At 35.6% G+C, this 20090-nt stretch overlaps 1 protein-coding gene across 5 annotated transcripts in view; it reads left to right on the forward strand.

Moving 5' to 3' along the window:
• NPAS3 (neuronal PAS domain protein 3) overlaps nt 1-20090 on the forward strand; it is a 594775-nt gene that overhangs the window by 280941 nt on the left and 293744 nt on the right. For all 5 annotated transcript variants that reach the window (XM_036383698.2, XM_036383697.2, XM_054515085.1 and 2 more), the window contains one exon: nt 19164-19246. In XM_036383698.2, coding sequence (XP_036239591.1) covers nt 19164-19246 — 83 coding nt within the window. The remainder of the gene's footprint in view (nt 1-19163; nt 19247-20090) is intronic.

The raw sequence follows: 20090 nt of genomic DNA on the forward strand, positions 1-20090 counted from the left end.
TGCCGAGAGTTGGTCTGAGACCACCAACTTGTGTCAAAGTCTTCAGCTAGAAATGCGAGCTCAACTCAAAGTCTAGCTTGGTATAAAAAGTTTCTGCCATGTCACCAGTTCCTGGTTTCTTTCAACATCTAGTTTCCTTCAGCTTATGAATATTGTAGTAGGAATCCTTGCTGTCTCACTTAAAAAATGTTTCCCTTTCTTCTCAGAAAATAATTGCAGTTCTTTCTTTCATGTCTTGTATTTTTAAATGCCTGTTTTTTCTTCCTTGGTAAATTGTTCTATTATTCTACCTGCAAGTGCTCTGTGAGACCTAACTGCTCAGGTTTACAAAGGGAAACTGAGTTATCTGGCCTTCCCTCTAGCTTTTTTTGTGGTTGTCACTAGCTATATGCCTTCAAATTCTACACCTTCCATCTTGAGAGCTGTTTTGATTTACTTAGTGCACCATGACATCTTCAATCTGAAATGAGATTATGGAGAGATTTCTTTCTTTGTATTTTTGCATTTTCTTCAATAGTTTGCTTACACGAAATAATTTCCCAGAGAATCACTTTTATTTGTTGTTATTACTTTCCTGGTAACAGCAAGATGTGATGTGTTTAATGTATCTTTCGACAAATTAAATCATCATTACTTGATTTAATGGCAGAGGTAGAAACTCCTTACCTTAGATACATTTCTAGTCCCACTGTTTCAGTTTTAGTTATAAGTCTTTATATAAAATTTAATACTAATGCTTACATTTCCTAGGCTTTGTTCTTATTATTTTGTCAACACAGTCCACACCACTGTGGTTATTTCAGCAGTAATTATAGTGTTTTACTGAGCAGTAGCTAACATTTTTTTCTAAATTACATCATAGGGTATGTAAATACAATGTAAAAAGATACATTGTGCTGTGTGATCATGAAGAGTAGTAGGAAATTTGAGTGTCAGTTAAATAAGCCACTGAAATAACATGATCATCTATTCTCTGCAATCTACTTAAGCCTGTATAAATGAAGTTACTTTCTTGTGATACTGAAGTGAGGGTTGTAGAATTATGTTACTGTGAAGAATGAGAGAGGCAGCAGAATGCTGTAAATAAAAAGATCAGAAGTCAGCAGCAAAACAGACTTGTTGGAGGAACAGCCCCTATGTGTGATGTTCAGCAAACAGAGGGGACAGGAAAGAGAGAACACTCGATACATTGAAATGTTTCCAGAACTCATAATATAGCACTGGATAGCTAGAACATCAGGAATTGATGTATTCATATGCTTGGTGAGCAGGAAAAATGCATGTGTTTTATTTTTCCTACGTATTTCTGAGAGTAATGGGATCTACTGCCAAAGTAGGTTTTATCTTTCTACACACTGTTGATTATTTCCAAGTCCATATATAGGGTTTTCAGCCAGAATTGGCTTGGAAATTTCCAGCAGTCTAGTCCACAGACAGGTGTAGGAGGTTTTTTGTTTGTTTGTTATCTCTGTGTCATAACACCTGAAATCAACTTTAAAGACAAGCAATATATGGTTAGTGAGTATTTTTTACTAGAAAAGGGACGTGTAAAACAAAATCTGGTCTACTTTGTCCATTTTTGGGAGAAGTTACATTGAAATTCTGAGGGTTTTCTTATTGGTTTTGTATTGACAGTACTTATGCACTGAGAATTGGAAATTGTTTTTATTTCACAATTTAGAAATCTCTTATTCTTGTGCATAGCACAAAATCATAACTTTTTTCTACCTTCAGCACTCATGAAAGGATTTTTTTATATTCAGTGTGTATGAAATGAATTGCTATATCTGCAGACCATGCACAATCCAGGGCTTTTGTGTATTTAAATTTTGCCATAAAGCCAGGTTGTAAGCCACTTACTGTCTGTGAATCAGAAGGCCCACTCATATGAATTAACTGATCTTTTCTGCCAAAGTAAATAATTGAGTGAAATACATGAAAATAAGGTTCAAGAGTAGAAACAAACAAGCAAAAAAGATATTAGTCTTTGTGAGAGATCAGTTGACTTCTATCAGAAATTAGTTAGGAGATGTTGGTTGTCTTCCGTCTCAAGCATAGTGTTTCTTCTTTAGTTTCAAATACGAATTAACTTAATTCCCAGGAATGATAACTTAGTTATCACAATAATTCCATACTTAACAGTACTTAACAGTGGCAGAGCTTTTATAATCAACATTCCAGTTGTGATGTGACTTGTTTTATTTTAAATAAAATATTTTTATTTAAAATAAAATATTATTTCCTGTCGCAAAAAAAAAGCATTCTTTCTTTTTCCTTTCTGTCATTTAAAAGTAAATTTTGTTGGTAAAGAAACCAGATCATTCTGTGTATTATGAGTCACTTGTCATTATTCTCACTTTTTTTGAATTTGCTTGGTTTTTTTGCTGGTGGGAATATGAGTTTATTGTTTTGGACTCCTGCTCAAAGATAGAGGGGGATGCTAGTGGCATAACTGGAGGGAATATTTTTTTAATCCTCCTTTAGTCTAACTTTTGGGATTGTTGAAGGACAAGATTTTTTTTTTCCCAAAAGCACATGTTGTTTCTTTATTTTTCCCTTTCCTAGAAGTGGCAATCTCACACTTCTGGAACTTTGACACATCACTGACTGTTGGAGAACATGGATCCCCTGTTTAATGCTGGTTCTTGGGTCTTAAACAGCCCTCCACAGCTTTTATTATACCATTAATTGTACTTAATGCAGCTGCATTTCTAGTACGCTTGGCTAAGCTCTGAAAATTAAGTAGAGGGTACTTTGTTATAAAATGCACTGTAATGAGCTCTGGTGGGACAGGGTCTGTTAAGTTTGAAATTACCTCAGGCCATTTCCAAAGGTCTTCTTAAAATATTTCACATCTATAAAAGTTTGCAACTAGATAAATAGCCAAAGGTAGGGTTGAGAAGAAAAAAACTGCAGCCCTGAATTATGCACTGCATGAAATATGAATGTTTTTAATACCAAATTGTTAAATTTATTTTAAACATTTATTATCTCAAGTAATTTGTTAAACAGAAAGTTTTCAAGCTGACAGCATGTAAATTTTAGGTGTTTTGTTTACACAGTTGGTTTTATGCATATTCTTCTTGCTTTTGGTTTCCTAATCCAGACCATGCATTCATGAAACTGGAATAAATTTAGGACTTCCCCTGGGTTTACATAAATTGGTTCAAGAAGGGGTCACACCTCTCAGTATTAAAAAACTGTTTAAGGACTTCTGCAACTATTAGCCAATTACCTTAATGTTACAACTAACATCCTGTACTTAGTACTGATCTCTGGTATCTGCCTAAATAAATGACTAATATGCCTTCAATTCCCTCAGTGTTCTTCAGCTATATGACCACTGTAATGCTTTGTGGCTGATAAAATTTGAGATTGACTAATTTATTGGGTAGCTTTACCAAAATATCCAAGTCATCCTTTATATACTCATTAGAAACGGGTCCAAAATGAGTTCTCTGAGGACTTAGTGGAAAAGTCTCCCTGGGATCAGCTTCACTGAGCTTTAGATACATTGGCACAGATCATGTGGAGGATCTTCTGTGGTTTTAGTGCAGCAATTTATCTATGTTTTATAGTTAAACTTGAAGCATGAAGTAATTAGAGGTCCCCAAGCTTGAAATTCATACGCTTTTTTTTTTTTTTTAATTCCTTAAATTGACCCTGTACAAGCCTGGCAAACTAAGTATTTGACAAGTGTGGGTTGTATGTTTAAGCTCTATACTAAACTTCTAGATAGAGTAAAAACTCTTCCCTTTTTATTTTGAGAGGTTTTGAATGTAGAAATGGGTAGGAAGTCTGTCTGTTTCTGAGGGTCATTCTATGGCCTATTGTGTTGCGCAGAAATATTCACTAGTCAATAATCAAGTACACTGTGGCCATTAAGTACTGCACCTGTTGTCCAGATGGGCTAACAATAAACATGACACAGTCAATCATCCTTGCAGAATAGGGTGGACAGAAGGCTTTGGGGGATGTTTCCAGGGTCTTCCTCTGTTTATGTAGACCTTTACATCTATACTATTATGTGGCTGGGCGTATCTGAGTTAGTGCATTTTAATTTTGGAATCACTCTGGGAAGTGATGCCAACGGGAGTTTTGTGTCTCAAGTTTTAAACTGACATGGCAGCCCTCTTTTTATTGACTAAGAGGATTATTATTTGACAAAGAGTGGAACAAGAAATTTCTACATGTTAGGAAACATTAAATACCACCAACATTGTTCTAACTTTAAATGCAAATAAAGCTTATTCTCTCTGCTAACCTTCATCTATAGCAGGATATTTTTAGAACTGTTAATCATTTATTATTTTTTGTAATTTTGTATTATGACAAGTTATTGAACACGCAATTATGTGCAGTACCGCAATATGAAACATAGAATCAAAACTCACTTTCATTGAATAGCTCCTTTATAAAATGGTGTGGGAGCAAAAGTACTTCAAATGCTAGAAAAGCCTATATCATATTTCTCTTCTAAGAGCATCCTTTATTGGCTGAGCAATTCAGAGAAAGGAGAGATTTAGAGATTTTCCTTGAACTTGAATAGGCACCTACTCTGCACACTATTTAAAATATCCTCCTTTCTTGCTTCAGTATTTGAAATATTTGGGTTAGTTTACCAGCATGTTTAAATTTAAAATGAAACAATGTTTTTTGGATTGAGGTAGGATATATTGTGGGCATTGTTAAAAGTCCACTTCAGTCACAGTTTTTGGAAAATAGTTTTCAAATATGTATTTACTTTTTGGGAGTGATTAGAGAAAATGTGTTGTATTAAGTAATCTCCAATGGCCCTTTTATGTTTCATACTTTAAACTCATAAAGCTAAATAATTTAAATTCAGGAAACTGAAGGACAAAATTCAGAAACAATAAATCAGTTTAAATATTTTCAGGAGTTGACAAAAAGGCTTGATGCCAGACAGTAGTTTTTGTAAGTTTAATGCAGTTTGATATTAACTGGGAGTATCATATAAGAGCTGGCATGAAATGAGTAAGAAAGTAGTTTCAGATTGGATAGTTAACAGATGCAAAAGTGTATGACTAGCAAGTGCTGGTATTTGGTCTCTTCTCTGTTGATGATTGCAGGCAAGAATGTCCAAATTAAGCATCTTGCCTCTGCAATGTTATTTGAAGTGCTGCTCTGATGCCACTTCCCATAATTCATGTGATTCTAGAGGAAGAAATAAGAATAAATGCTGATGATGGGACAATAGGAACCTCATGAAGTTCAGCAAAGCCAAACCCATGGTCCTGCACCTGGGCTACAAAAATTCCCAGTGTCAGTACATATTGGAGGAATGGATTGGAAAGAAGCCTGCAAAGGCCTTAGGGGTAGCGGTGGATGAAAAGTTTAAAAGTATAAATCAGCAAGGGGCACTTGCAGCCCAGAAAGCCAGTCATATCTTGTGCTGCATCAGAAGGAGCATGGCAAAAGATCAAGAGGTTATCTTCCTACTCCATCATGGCTCTCATGAGACCCCACCTGGAGTTTTGCAACCAGCTCTGTTCTTTTTGGTCCCCAGCACAAAAAAGACATTGACCTGTTGGAGTGGGTCCAGAGGAGGGCCATGAAAATTATCCTGTGAATAAAAGACTGACAAATTTGAGGTGGTTCAGCCTGAAGAAGAAAAAAAGCTCTGTGAGACCTTCTTGCAGCCTTTCAATAATGGGAGTTTATAAAAAAGATAGGAGAAGATTTTTTTTTACCGTGCCTGTAGTGACAGGATTGTCATAGAAGGAGTTTGATTAACTGTATTCTTCTCTCAGATTAGTCTTAGCATTAGTAGTGCTAAGCTCGAACTGTAACCTGAGAACTAATTAAAAAAAAGAAATTGGGAACCTTTACTTGGACTTTTTGTGGGATCCTAATGTGGAGCCTGTTGTAGTTGAGAGGGTGCATAAATCCATAACAGGAAGTGCTCAAAGTTGAACAGGGATTTGTGCAACCTGATCTAGGGAGGGGTGGTCCTGCCCCTTGCGGGTCCTCTCCATAGCAGGGGATATGTACTGAATTATCTTTGATGGACCATTCCAACCCAAACTATTCTATGGTTCTATGGAAAAATTGGTGGATGGTTTTGTCCACAAGCTAGTGCCATGCCTGGCTTGTGGATTCAGTATCACACTGTGAAGAGACCTGCAACTCATAAGATGACATTTTGTCATAATAGTGTGATGTATGGACATCATAAAAATGTCTGGGTGTATTTTCTGATTGATGAAAGTAAACCACTGTAGACTTTCTGGAAATTTTATCTGGAGTTTACCAATGGACAAAAATACACTCCTATGTTGAGTCCAAACTCTAATTATTGTCAGCATGATACAATAAAACATAGTAACCAAATTAAAAAATTAGTGGGAGATATTATATTTTCATCAATTTTTATGCCTATCCTGCATTAATTATATGGATTCTAAGGAAATAGAATTTAAAAGCTGATATTGTGAATTGTATTATGACACTTGATTTGTTGATCTTTGATGATACATGGAGTAGTATAAATTCACTTTCCTTTCTAGTAAGCACTATTTGAGGAAGAGTTTAAATATATTGCTTGCCCCACTGCAGATAAATTATTGTTTTTTGGGTGGTTAACCTGAAAATAAGGGCAGGTTGCAACACTTTGGAGCTCCACTATCATTAACAAACAGACAAGAGGTTATGTCCCCTTTGATGCTACGTTCTTGAATCTTCAGCGGAGTGAATAGTAGCTTCTCTAGGCTGTGATTTTAACTTTGATATTTTTTTTAATTAGCCCCCAGATGAATAGCATCCAATTGTTTGGGGATGGGAGTTTGTGTTTACTGAGTAAATTAAAATTGTTTGGCTATTTCAACTTAATAAGTATCCATTCAGTATTTTCATTCGCAGCTACATTGCCTTCTGGAGCTTCAGATGCCTGAGAAAGTGATCCATTTCACCTCCCACAACACAGCTTTGGGTCCTCTGATCATAATGAACTTCCTTCCCATAAGAAATGTGTGTGGTTGGAAGTGCCAATTCAAGTAAGCTGGTGTGAAATAAGAAAATCAAGGGAAGGAAAAAGAAAAGTGCGAAAAGAAAAGATGACTTGAGGTAGCATAAAAGTGGAAAAAATGAGATGGAGAAAGAGTGTGCTCAGACCTTTCCAGAAATTTTTCTTGTACGTTGGGTTTTTGTTCATTAACTATTAACAAGTTAATTAGGGATTAATTAAAAAAATCTTCTTTAGACACAATATGTTTACACAGCAGTACATGCTAGTTTAGAGACTGGAAGCCACCCAGCTGTGGTAAAATACAGATGAGAAAGTTACTTTATCTTCCTTCTTGAGAAAGTTTCATGCATTTTAACACAGCTAGACCTTATCAGTGGCCACATTAATCCATTTACAGCTAGTCCACATTTGCCTTCATTTCACTATAAAGACATACCCTTAGCTCAGCTCAAAGTATTATGTGCCGGTAGGTCAAAAGAATATTTGGACCTCACAAAACAAATGAATTAGCAGCACCTGTGTTGTGTATGTAACCAGAGCTGTTGAGTCCCTCTTGCCAGGTTAGCTCTGGTTAGAGATAATCAAGTGGTCATAGTAAGTGTCAACTAATTGGTGAACATAAGCTAGATACAGCTTTAAAATTATGTTTTGATTATCCCTAATTCTTAGTTTCAGTTAGTATTCTTTAAAATATTATTTCCTTTATTACAAGTGTTTTGATATTCAATCTGTTTCTGCCATTCACTTTTCCTTTTAGTCATAACTTTTCTTCTGAAGCCATCATTCACCAAAGTAAGCCTTTCTCTTTGGAAGCCATTTGTCCATGAGCTGTCACAGCAGTGTGTCTTTTCCTCTTCCAGCCATGTAGGTGCCTCTTCATTCCTCAGATCCCTCCTCTCCTATAGAAGATAGACTCAATATTATGACAGAATTATTCTCAGAAAATTTTGAAACAGATTTTTTCAGTCATACTTTTGAAATATTTGGGGCAGTTTTACTCAATAGTTATTTTCCTCCATCCTATTTGTAGAGAGAAGTAGAATATACCTTGCAATAATATTGCATTTGCAAGGCAAAGCCTTTGCATTGAAAGACTTTTGTTACTATGCACAGACAACTTGCTGCATTTCTGACTTGTCCTAATACAACATTGTTGAGTGGAATCTTTTCTCTACAAGCAAATTCCTCAGATTTGCAGGTATTATTAACAAAATAAGGTGATTTTTGATTTACAGCAGGCAATGTAAGATAATCCAAACACCCTTAAGCTATCATATTCATAACAAAAAATGTCAGAATTCAAACTGCCTTTCAGGAGGTTGCAAAAAGAAACAAGAAAAGTAGATAAACATTATCAGGCATTACTCATTAGTTTTTCTGCAGGATGTATAAAGATTGTGGGTGACTGAAAAAGTGTGTTCTGTGTTGAGTTTGAGCAGTCTTCATTCAACTCTGTATTTTAGTTTCTTATCATACTTCAAGAAAAATAATTTTGTCTGTTAAATTAATGAGCTTGATTTAAAAATTAGCTGTGTAAGTCTAGTTCTTCAGAGGGACTAAGCACAAGAAATATGTTTAAGAATTAAAAGGTGATTTTGAAAAGGAGTAAAATACAAGCAGAAATTAAAGGACGTTATTTCAGCAAAATCTCAGCTCACAGATTGTTGAATTATTGTATCAAGAAAATTTTTATCTTTATAGCAAATGCATACTTGTATTATATTAGGTTTGGGTATGTGTAATGAAGCAATTCTTAAACTAAGCAAATGTAATACATTATCAGTATAAATGTAAAATTCTTAAGAAAAAAGAAAAAAAAGTTTATCAGCACTAATAGAAAGTGCAAAAGAGCTGGTTTAAAGGCAGTGTTATCTTGCAAAACAAAACTTTGCTCCCAAAGTCAAGGTAACCATCTGTGTCCAAGTCTAATTCAAGTACTGTGTGGGGAATGAATTCTGATGCCTTTAAGTTCATTTGCTAAAGAATACTCAAATATCTGGCTACAATAACGCCCTGAACTTTTGTGTTTAACATGTTCAAGATACATTTTTAATGCTGAAAGCCTTGCTTTTACTCTTATAACCAGGTAGTAAATGTGAATCTTAGCTATGATATAATCAAATAATTTTTTCCCTCACTGCAGAAAGAACCTTGAGCTGAATTAATTCCTGATGCTAATGAATGCAACTCTGATGAAGTGAATGCTGTGTCTACACACGTCTCCTTGGCTGTAGAATTTGCTTCCTGTTTTCTCACTACTAAGCTCTCACTTCCATTACTATTCTGTCTTCTGATTAAACATCTCTTATATTTCCCTGTTAGGCACTCTTCAAAGGCAGAGGAAACTGGGCTTTTCTCACATGACTATTTAAAAAGATCATTCAGAAAATGAAGGGGGAAACACCTTGTGCTGGAGCTGATAATAATGTTAACATGTTAACTTATTTCTAATTTATTCCAAGTTCATTCAGTATGAACCGTATGAATTCTTTTAAGCTTGGCAAAGACTTAAAGACTGCATCATATTTCTAGTAAAGATTTAACTATTCTTCTTGCTAGTCATTGGGGTTTCCAAGAGATTCTGTTTCCTTAAAAAACTGCTGAAACAGATTATGAAAAGTAGTAGTGCACTTGTATGCATATGTATTAAGAATACAATCCAAAGTGCTGGAAGTGCTGGGAAATCTTTCCCACAGGGCCTTTGGATCAACTTTTTTTTTTTTTTTTTTTTTTTTTACAAGCAGCAGTGCTTTTGAAAAGAAGCAGTTCCATCTCCCAGTTGTCATGACTTAACCAGTATTCTAAAGTGTCATACTACTTCCTCTGAGGTCTGCTTCATTAGGACTTGGGGATTTCCATTGCAGCCTATGCATGGTCATTTTTCAATCCTCAGCAATTCTGAAATGCTATTTTAGTTCTTATAAGAATTCTTGATGAAAATTTCTAGTGAGAAATGGAGAACTTTTGGCAATAGACTTTAAAAACTTGTTCTGGTTCTACTACAGATGGTCTTGGTAATCTCCTTAAATTTTTTCAGTTATTTTTTGAAATCACCAAATTCTCTATAGTTGCGTTTTCTTACAGTCTCTCTTATGAACAGACAGAAGCCGCAGCTGGAAGACAAGTAAAAATAATTGACTAGTGGCACAGTTGGTTCTTACCAGAATCCTCAGTTAATTATACGGTTCACTTTTGGCAGCTGATAAAGATTTCTTCCCTGAAATTGTAGATTGATTTCAGACTTGTATGCAGTCTCATTTCATTTACGAATCTTCATTAAATCTTTTCTGACTACATCACAAAAAGGAAAAAAAATCTACAAGCAAATCCAGCACCTACATGTGTCAGTCATAAAGCCAAGTCTAGAAGTAGAGTCTAAGTCTCTAGAAGTAGAGTCTAAGTCTCACCTTAGAATGAGAAACAGCTTTAAGCATTTGGTTTCATTTCAGTATGTCACTTTGGTAGAATAATGATGCATTAGTCAGTAATTGTCTGGTTATATCCTAGCTGGATTTTATATTCCAGCAGTGAATGTGGCTCCTACATTTGCCAACAGCAATATTTGATATACTTTCAAATTTTGGTGTTCATTTAACATAAGGAGATACGGGTTTTTTGCAGTGTTTTTCTTAGCTGGGTATGTGTATGGGGGGGGGGGTTCTTTTAATTAGAGAAGAAGTGAAAAAGTAAAACAGAAAAAAGTGAGCATGGCAGAAGTGCAGGTGATCAAGACCCACAACAGCTTATGTCATCAGGCATTGGGTTTTCTTTCTCACTTGCACAGAACATATGTAGTGTTCTGCAGCCCCTGTAATGAGTTTAAATTGCTTCTATCAAATGTGAAATTTGTCTTGTTTTTAGTGTATGATACTGAGTGTGGAACATATTACTTAGTTCACTAATATCTAAAGCTGTTTGTTTCTAAAATTATGATCCACTTGCTGTCAGAAGAGGCTCTATGTATTTCTCAAGGAATTTCTTTAGTAGGTGATTTTAGCCATATAGCAAATGGTTGGCTTCCTGTGTTGATACTTAGCAGGGATAGCAGAGTCCTCACAGCATACAGTACGCTAGCCCACTAACAGTGGAATATTGGAATCTTCAAATACTGTGGGTATAACAATAGAAGTTCATAGATAGAATAAAAGTTCATAGAAAGAAATAGATAGAAGCTAATAGAAAGAATCCTACTTATAAAGCATCTTATTGTTTTCCTTATTCATTTACTTTTTTGTTACCACAGGTGAAATAAATATTTTTTTGTCTATCAGGAGTTGCATTTTACCACTGAGCACTGAAAAAAGTTAGTTTGTCAGTAAAATGTTGCAGTGAGCCCATCAAATCGTGGGAGAAGTATGGCAGGAAAAGGGGGATGTGCAAGAAAGCAGACCTCAGTGTAGAAGGTTCTGGTAGGGGAATTTGGATATGTTTCAGTGTTAGTGAAAACAGGGAAGGATGTGAATTACAGCTTGCCAATTTTCAACACACCACTGTCTAAGGCATAAAAAGGCAATTGTATTGGCTCTGAGTAGGAGCAGCTCACTGTTTTTTTCACAGAATATTCTGAAATAACATTGCCAAAATTTAAGATAACAAAAGAAGGGGAGACATAACAAAGCCGGATTTCTTCTTGACTTTCAGAAATACATTACACCTTGCCTCATGTAGATAGAACAGCTTTTTGGTCGCCTTGACATACTAGTGGCATATGAAAGCCCTGTGGATGGATGGAGCGTTAGATTGGAAGTAATAAGGTTGTGCCTGACTTACCTCCGCATTTGTAGCAGATGTTACAAATGTCATAACATGAACCTTTGGGATCAGACTGGAAAAAAAAAAAGCAAGACAACAGATGTAGGCCTCTTCGTTTTACCAGCAAGTATAGTCTGACACTATATAACACTGTTCTGACTTGATGTTAATACCCTGTCCTCCTCCTGAGAACAGAACCAGTGACACTAGCCACTCTGTAGCATTGGAGCTGTAAAGAGGTGGCAGCAGTTTTCTTTTTCAGAGGAATTTTGATACTAGTTTAAAAATAAGACAATACAACTATTATTCCAGTAAGGGTCTTACTGTGATATCTGAGTAAGTAATCCAGACTCATCACTCATTTCTTCATGCAATTGTAATGTTTATGCATTTTTTCTGCTGGTAGAGCCAAATCTCTCGGAGTGGACATTTATCTAAAGGACTGATAAATTTCTAGGGTTTTAAGCCCTTGATTCACTCCACCTTTGTGTGTCCCTCTCCCTTGCCTTACCCATCTGTCTCTACTTTATCTTTTTCTCTTCCATACTTCTGTAGACTTTTTCCTGATCTATTTACAGCAGATGGATTTCCTGGGAAGCTTCTATCTCACTTTAATTATTTTTCTTGTCCTGCTATTGATTTGAATTGAAAGTATTTGTTTTTTACTTTCTGCATTGTCCTCAACATGTTGGAGAGTGTATGAAGTTATTCATTCCTTCTCTTGTTTCTCACTAGTTCTTGCCAATGTTCCTGAATTTCAGGGGAGGGGAATAAAATGAATGCGGGAGTATGGGCCCTTGTAATTTTTGCCCTGTGCTTCAATTTAAAGCAGGGGTGATTCCGTCTGCCACATCACTCCCTCAGGTGCTGCCATTCTTGAACTGGAGGCTTAGCCCTCTCCCTGAAGAATTTCATTGTCAGGGAGAAGAGTGGGGGTTCTCCCGTGAAGAATTTTAATCACCCTGTCTGTAGCCCTTTTGAAGGAGGCACAATAGTTCCTATAGTAACTACTACAGTGTGGGAGAAAGGCCAGTGCTCCTGCCCCCAGCCACAGACGGAGAACTCTCTTTGCTTAGATGACTGGAAATTCTTGCACAGCAAAGATTTCGTCCTTTACAGTGAACAGAAAAAAAAAAAACCTCTGAAGTAAACTCTTAAATGTACATGTGCTAATTAAGAAACAGTGCTAGTTATCAAGGAGAGAACACAAAATATACTTATTTCATTGTTGGGGTTTCTAATTTTAACTTCAAAAAGGAGGGAAAAAAGATATTTATGACTTAAGAAACTTTGTCTACTCCTCCCAACCACCCTACCCCCACCCCCTAAAGAACAAATCCTGTGGGAAGGAGCAGACCTATAAACCAAATTAAGGTAATTGGAAAAGGAACAGGCTCCTAAAACAGACGAAAACTTACACTATGACAGTCACTTATCTTGCTTATGTTTTCCATTAATTTTGAATGTTTCTCAAGAGAAAGACATGTCTTCAAATCCAGTGGTTCCTGTTCAATTAACAATTAATATTCAACTAATATAATAACTTCTGCTTTTTGACAACATTTCAATTTGATCAATTTAGGTTATTGAAACTAAAAAAGCTATTACAAGGAAGTTTAAAAGTATTAAGCAGCTTGAATTTGAAAAGCAAGTTTTGCTAAAAATTATTTTAATTTCTGGAGCTTTTTCAGAGATGAACTACTGAAAATAATAAAGCACACCTGTAATTGTGTTGCATAATAGTTTCATTAATTAACCACTACATTCTTGACAAATAGTAGGCTATTCCATGGAAAGTTTAGGTTTACTTTCTCAGCCATGGATTACCCAGTAATGAATTCATGCTCTTTACCAGTGAACAGAAGATGGATATGTAGAATCTGAGGCATTCTTGTACACAAAAATATAGATTCGAAGTGCTATTGTTAGCTTTGCAAGTTGATTTTCATATATTGCATTATACATCTTACATGTAGCCCTTTGTGACAAATTTGTTCTGATACTTTATTGCTATGATACTTCTTTGGTAATGGCACGGTGTTAATGATTCCCATAGCTTTACTGAACCAAGATAAAATACCTTTTCACATATGTTGCAGCTCCATTTAAGATTTATTTCTTCTTCCCATCTGTGAATGTGGATAAGAGACCTAAATTTTGGAGCATATGATGGCTTACAGTGAGGTAACTGGTGACATAATTTAATTTCTTTGGATACCCTTTCCAAATCAGAGGGTAACACCTCTGCTTACATCATGCTGTTCATCTCTTATCTCACTTTAGATCAGCATTTGAATACACATCTTGTATACCAGATGTCCTCAACTTCTAGGCGGAGGGGTTCTCTCTTACTGGAGATTTCTTTCAAAACTTAGAATCAGTCTTAAATGGCATAGCAAGGAACAAACAATGGGAAAAAATATTCATCAAAAGGTATTAAACATGAAGTAATTTTTTTTAAAAGCTTCTGTGAATGCTAGCATGCAGAAATACTGGAGGGTAATGTTGATTACACTTCATCCTTCCCTGAGATTGAATCGTCTGTTGTTCAGTTCAGCCCTGTAGTCAGCATCTCTGTCTTTTCTAAAACACAGCTTTTAAAAATTTTCAAATTATTCATTATGTCTCATCAGAAAGCCCCAATATTTCAAGATGACATTGCACCTCTTCCAAACCACTTTGATTGCCAAATTCATCTCCATTTTCTTTCATGAACATTTGTAGTTGTTCATAGAAATCACAAGAGATACATTTTCATCTAGAATCTACTCTACGCCAAGGAAGATATGTTAGAAATTGTATTGTTATTTCAATAGATCTTTCTTTCTACTCTAAAACAACAAAAAAAAGTTATATTCTGGGAAAGAATATTTAAAAGATTATAGCCACACTCATGCTGGGAACTGTTTTGCACATACAATCATCAGGCCACTCGGCTTCTTATGCTCTCTCATCTGACATTATCATGTATTTTGTTGATACCTATGGAGAAAAATATTAGCCAACCCTATGTGAAGCTGCTGTGCAATTAGCCTGATATGGTCACATATTTTGTGAATAAAGCTGGTAATTTTCTTTTTTTTTGGTGGGGTGTTTATACACATTCATATTTATGTAGATATGTTCAGTCTTTGCTAATTAAAGTCTGACTTTATTGGCAGTCATAATTAGAGCTCTTCAAGATGACCTCTATTTTTTTATAATTCTTCAGACATCAGGTTGTCTAAAAGGTTGCAGTGCAGTGGCCCTAAGTCCACCTCTGCTTCCAAGGGTACAAAAAGTTCTTCTTAGAAAAATCAACAAAATTTAAAAAAAAATAGGGAGTTTGAGGCTAATTGAGAAAAAGCTTTTCGGAGTAAATAAAGGTTAAGGGAAAACATTTTTTAAGTTCAGTTCAGTTTTTAAACTATTATTAAAGCAACAGAATTTTAAAATTCTTTGTTTGAATTTTCCAAAACTTTACACAAAAGTAGTTTATGTTGAGGGATGTCATGCAAAGTCTCACAGGAGTTTTTTAGGGGGAGCTGATAATTGTGCTCATGTGCTTCTCTTCCATTCCTGGTGATCAAAGAATACTGCTTGTGCTTTATTAGAACTCTGTCTTCACCAGTAGACAGGCATAGTGAACATCAGTCTTTGGTCTGTACTCCCACACCTTAGGGCTGCGTTTAAGAGGAAATCCTTCCTTTTCAGGATGCACAGAAATCTTTGTTAGGCAGTCTATGTTTTTCTTTTCCACGGTTTCCCACTTTTTGTAGCACAATTGCAAATGCTCTTGAGGTTGCATTAAGCAAGCTTAGACTGCCCCCAAGACACTCTGAAAGGGAGGTGGCTCTTCCTTCACCTCATGCATAGCCAGATTAGTCATTGAGGGAGGAATTTTAAAGGGAACTAGTGAACAGTTAGAATTTTCTTCTTTTATGGAATAATCTCGTGCCAGGAATAGACATGTCAGTTTGGATAGTAAAGGTCATAGCCATGGAAAGTAAAACATTTTCATAGACAGATTCTTCTGCTCCAGCACTACAAAGTCCACATGCGAAAGCAATCTTTCTATCTTCTTGTCACTATTAAAAGTCAGTGTTTAGTACAAATATTGTTTCAACCAACTTTTTGATTAATTTGTGCATTCAAGCATTAAATGTTGTCAACTAAATGTAGGCAATACAAAATATGACTATGTGTGAAAAAGTCTATTCAGAGGTGTTTGTTCATACTGCTAAAATAGGAGAAGCTTGGAAGAATTTAACCTGGGTTTGGAATTTGTTTTCATTGTGACTCCTTCTGGAGTTTGGTACAAATGCTTCAGCCTTCTCCACATCCTAATTTCCCCTGCTTCCTGTAACTCAGAAGAAGAAATTTATTTCATGCCTGCACTATTTTGTTTCTGTAAAGAGTCTGCATTTAAAAAGGGAATCCACATGAAAAAAAAAAAATGTGCATCCACAACTTTAGGTCTGTGAAGGTTGCTGAGCTACTTTGATTTATAGATTTTTTTAAATAAATCTTAAATCTTTTGCTTTTCAAGTTTTCTGTGAGTGGCTGAGCTGTGGCTGCTGATGGTTCCATCCACAGAGTGAGAGATTTAGATGACTAGCTGTGGCTTGTGTGATGGAAACCAGTTCAGTATTTATAGTTTATGTTCTGAAATTTTAGAATAAAATAACATTGGGCCTGCTTTTTAATCCAAACATTTCAGTCTGTGTCTTCCTTTCGTCTATTGGCATGCCAACAATTCATTCAATACAAGTAAGAGGTTTTGTGCTGTGACTGGACTGCGAGATTGCCATGTTTCTGAAAGGTATCAATGTGGTGTCCACTTATATACCCAAAATAGCATATTTCTTCTGCTGCAAGTAGATATCAAGAAAATTTGAAAGCTTAAGTAAGTAAAATAATAAGACAATGAGTCCAGCTGATTAAATAATTTAAGTTTTCCTTGTCTTGATATTCTTGTCTCATTCCTCAAAATATGAAGAATGATAGTTATGGAAGTGCATGAAATAAGGTACATATTTAATATTTATTAATTTATCAAAAAAGTGCAGCATGGCTACCAGAAACATAATTGTTTTCTGTGTAACTTATTATCATGGTCGTAAAATTAGGAAGTCGTGAGAACCCCACATCACCTAGCTAAGAGCAAGACACATAAATTCTATGTGTCTTGAGTTCTAGTGCTATAAAAATGTCAGTGAACCGAATGGCATGAAAGTACTACAAGATATTTGTCTATGTATATACTAGCCACAAGTATGCAGTCATCGATGGAGGATTTAACTGACAAATTTGAAAACTTAGATTTGACCCTCTCTTGTTTTCTAGTTGACTCACTCACCTTAAAGTGATTTCATTTGAGGTATAGAACTGAGGGTCACAATTGTGAAGGACTGATGACTTACCTGGAAATGTCATTTAAGGTTCAAGATACTGTTTTAAAGAGGGCTGCACTGACTTCAGGCACTTCATTCAAATTATGATACTTAAATGCTAAAACCGTGCAATTGACACCATAGAATTGGATTTAATATGTGATGGATACACTTTAAAATGGTAACATAAGGATATGGGCAGGAAACAGAAAATTAATTGAAAGGTAAATTTCAAATGGTGGTATGTTCAGCCAATGTGTGGAAAACATGACGCAGTCTAGCTGGAAGAATGAAAGGACCTAAAGGATTTCAGGGAGGGGTTGCAGGTTTACAGGTTGAGGACTTTTTCTGGTCTTTACAATGCTGTTATGGAGACTACTATGAAGCAAATGTCTAGCAAGCCAAAACTGAATTTGGTTTTTTGTTGTTTCTGATAGATTATAAATGAAATAACTGTACAAAGCATCATGCTGTCAGCAATCATGATCAGAATACTGAAAATCTTTACAGTGCTATATACTTTGTTTAGTCCCACAATTTAAGATAAAGTTTTTCTAAGAAATACAGTCTAATACAGTCTTGTAGAGTTTTCTTTCAAGGTGTTAGTGTCTATGTCCTTGAATATGAGAAAAGAGGAGGACTTAGAAAAACCAGCTCTACAGCAATCTCCATTTGTAATTAGGAGCTATTGCCTGAATCTGTTAGCTATGAAGCCACCTGTTTGCTGAGTATCAATAGCTTAGAATTTCCTGCGAGGAAATTATATGAAACATCAATAAGAAATGATATTACATTTTCAGGTCAATATAACTATCATTACTTGGCATTTATCTTTCCCTACTGATATCATGTTTGGCAGCCAGTATCATAGAAGACTTAGAAATTGTTACTCTGTGGTTTGTTTCCATTCATGTTAAATTGGCCTGTTCAGTAATGGTAGTCATTCATTCTGATTGTTTTAGCAGATCCTTGATATTTCATTTTTCTTATCATACACTGTAAAGACAGCAATATGTAAAGATGGACTAGTGCTATGATGGTTTCAGAGACATTAGTCTCTCATCAGGGTCTTGGGCTGTAAATGCTTTTGTACACCCCTTAGAAGGGTGCAGAATGAACTTTGCCTCTTCTCTCTGCTGTGGATATGCCTGATTTTGTCACTAAGACAGGAAAGGGAGTTTCCTGCAGCCCTGTGCCATCTTTTCTGTGCTCTGGCTTTCTCTGTTCATGTGGGAAAGGTAGCCCAGGCCTAAGAAGCCTCAGCTTACAGTAGATGGCTACATTTGGTTATATACAGACCTAATTTCTGGCTTTGTGTTCCTGGCATACAGAGTTTAACAGAATATTAGTTTTGTGATTTCTCAGCCTTTTTTTAGTCACTGCTGCCTCCGAAACATAACTACTGAAACTACCTATTAGTCATTTTGTACTTTTAAACTATATAATTTAGACGCTGAAATTTCAAGTACCTATTCCAGGAACTAATGTGGATATCTGGAGTACTAAAATGCTTCTCTACACTGAGGAGAACTTTGATTTGAATACTAGATATATTTATAAATGTTGTCTTTTTAATGCTGTGTTTATTTCATTTCAGTTTCAAATAATAACATGTTCAGATAATAACATGTTCAGATAAACCTCTCAGTTGTTTAGTGGAATAAACTTTCTAATTCATAAGTAATATTTAGTTCTTATCCCACATTTCAAGACATTTACAATATGTGTAGCCTCTTTTTCAATAGTATTTTTCACTAAATACTGCGTGCTTTCATTACTGTAAGCCTACAGGGATTTGAGATATATCTGAACAAACAAGTAATTTCCAGACTCATTGGACACTTAGGTTGGTTTTTAAAAATCTCCTTTTTTAGCCCACAAATTTGAGTCTTAAATTACATATTAAATTACCAAAATTATATGCCATATAGAAGGCAAAATTTAAATTAACACTGGTGTATTCAGATGCAAAACATTTAAGGGGTTAATGTCAGTGATGAGGATGCATGAGAACTAAATGTGCAGACCTTGCAACATAACTGTTTTTTATTCAGTTATAGGTGCCCAGCGCAGGAGAAGTCCCAGTGCCCTTGCCATTGAAGTATTTGAATCACATTTGGGAAGTCATATATTACAGGTAAAAAAATGGCTTTTCCAAGAAAAATCAAAATATCTATCTAGTCATATATCTGCCAATAATTTGAATAGTATTGTTGTCAGCACTTCTATTGATAAGATTTTTTTAATGCTCATATTTCTTCTATTTTGAAAGTCCATAATTGGGAAACTGTTAATGAGAGGCAAGGCAAGTGTTATTTTAGCTGAATCACAATATTTTGTTTAGAATGGTGCAGTAGGTGTTTGCTTGCAGAATGCCTTTATGTATTTGTGTGAGTGTGTGTACCAGCTCGTATTTTGTGTTGGTGCTTTGTCTTATGACAAGTATCAATTTAGAGTTGAGGTTTTTTTCCCCACTTTGGTTTATGAGCACTGCTTTTGTCCATGATATCCCAGTTGTCACAATTATATATCACAAATTTGGAGCAATCTGCAGAGATTAAAAAATGAACAGAAGCATGCCTCTCAGGTATCCTTAGCTGTGGACCGAAAACTGGTCTGGTATTTGTCAAACAAGTTCGTCACATGGCACGAGTCATCATATTCCAGGAAGACTCAATTGAAAAACGATGACCTGATGGAAACATCCTTGTGCATGATTTATTTTGCCAGGGTTACTACAGCCTTTCTTAGATTGAAGTGATCAAATGTGGAGTACAAGCAGTTAAGAAGAAAATGTGATGTGCCTTGCAGTAAGACAAACCCAGCCCTATGGAAATAAAACCCACACAGTCTTTTCTAAGTGTGGCACTGAATAACTGCTCTTTTTTAGCAATGTACACAGCTTCTCAATGCAAATATATTGTCTGGTGTATTATCTTTTGAGAGGTACGAGAGAGGTAAATTAGGATATTATCATGAGA

Source organism: Molothrus ater, chromosome 6 (genome assembly GCF_012460135.2).
Source record: "Molothrus ater isolate BHLD 08-10-18 breed brown headed cowbird chromosome 6, BPBGC_Mater_1.1, whole genome shotgun sequence".
Lineage (NCBI taxonomy): Eukaryota > Metazoa > Chordata > Aves > Passeriformes > Icteridae > Molothrus > Molothrus ater.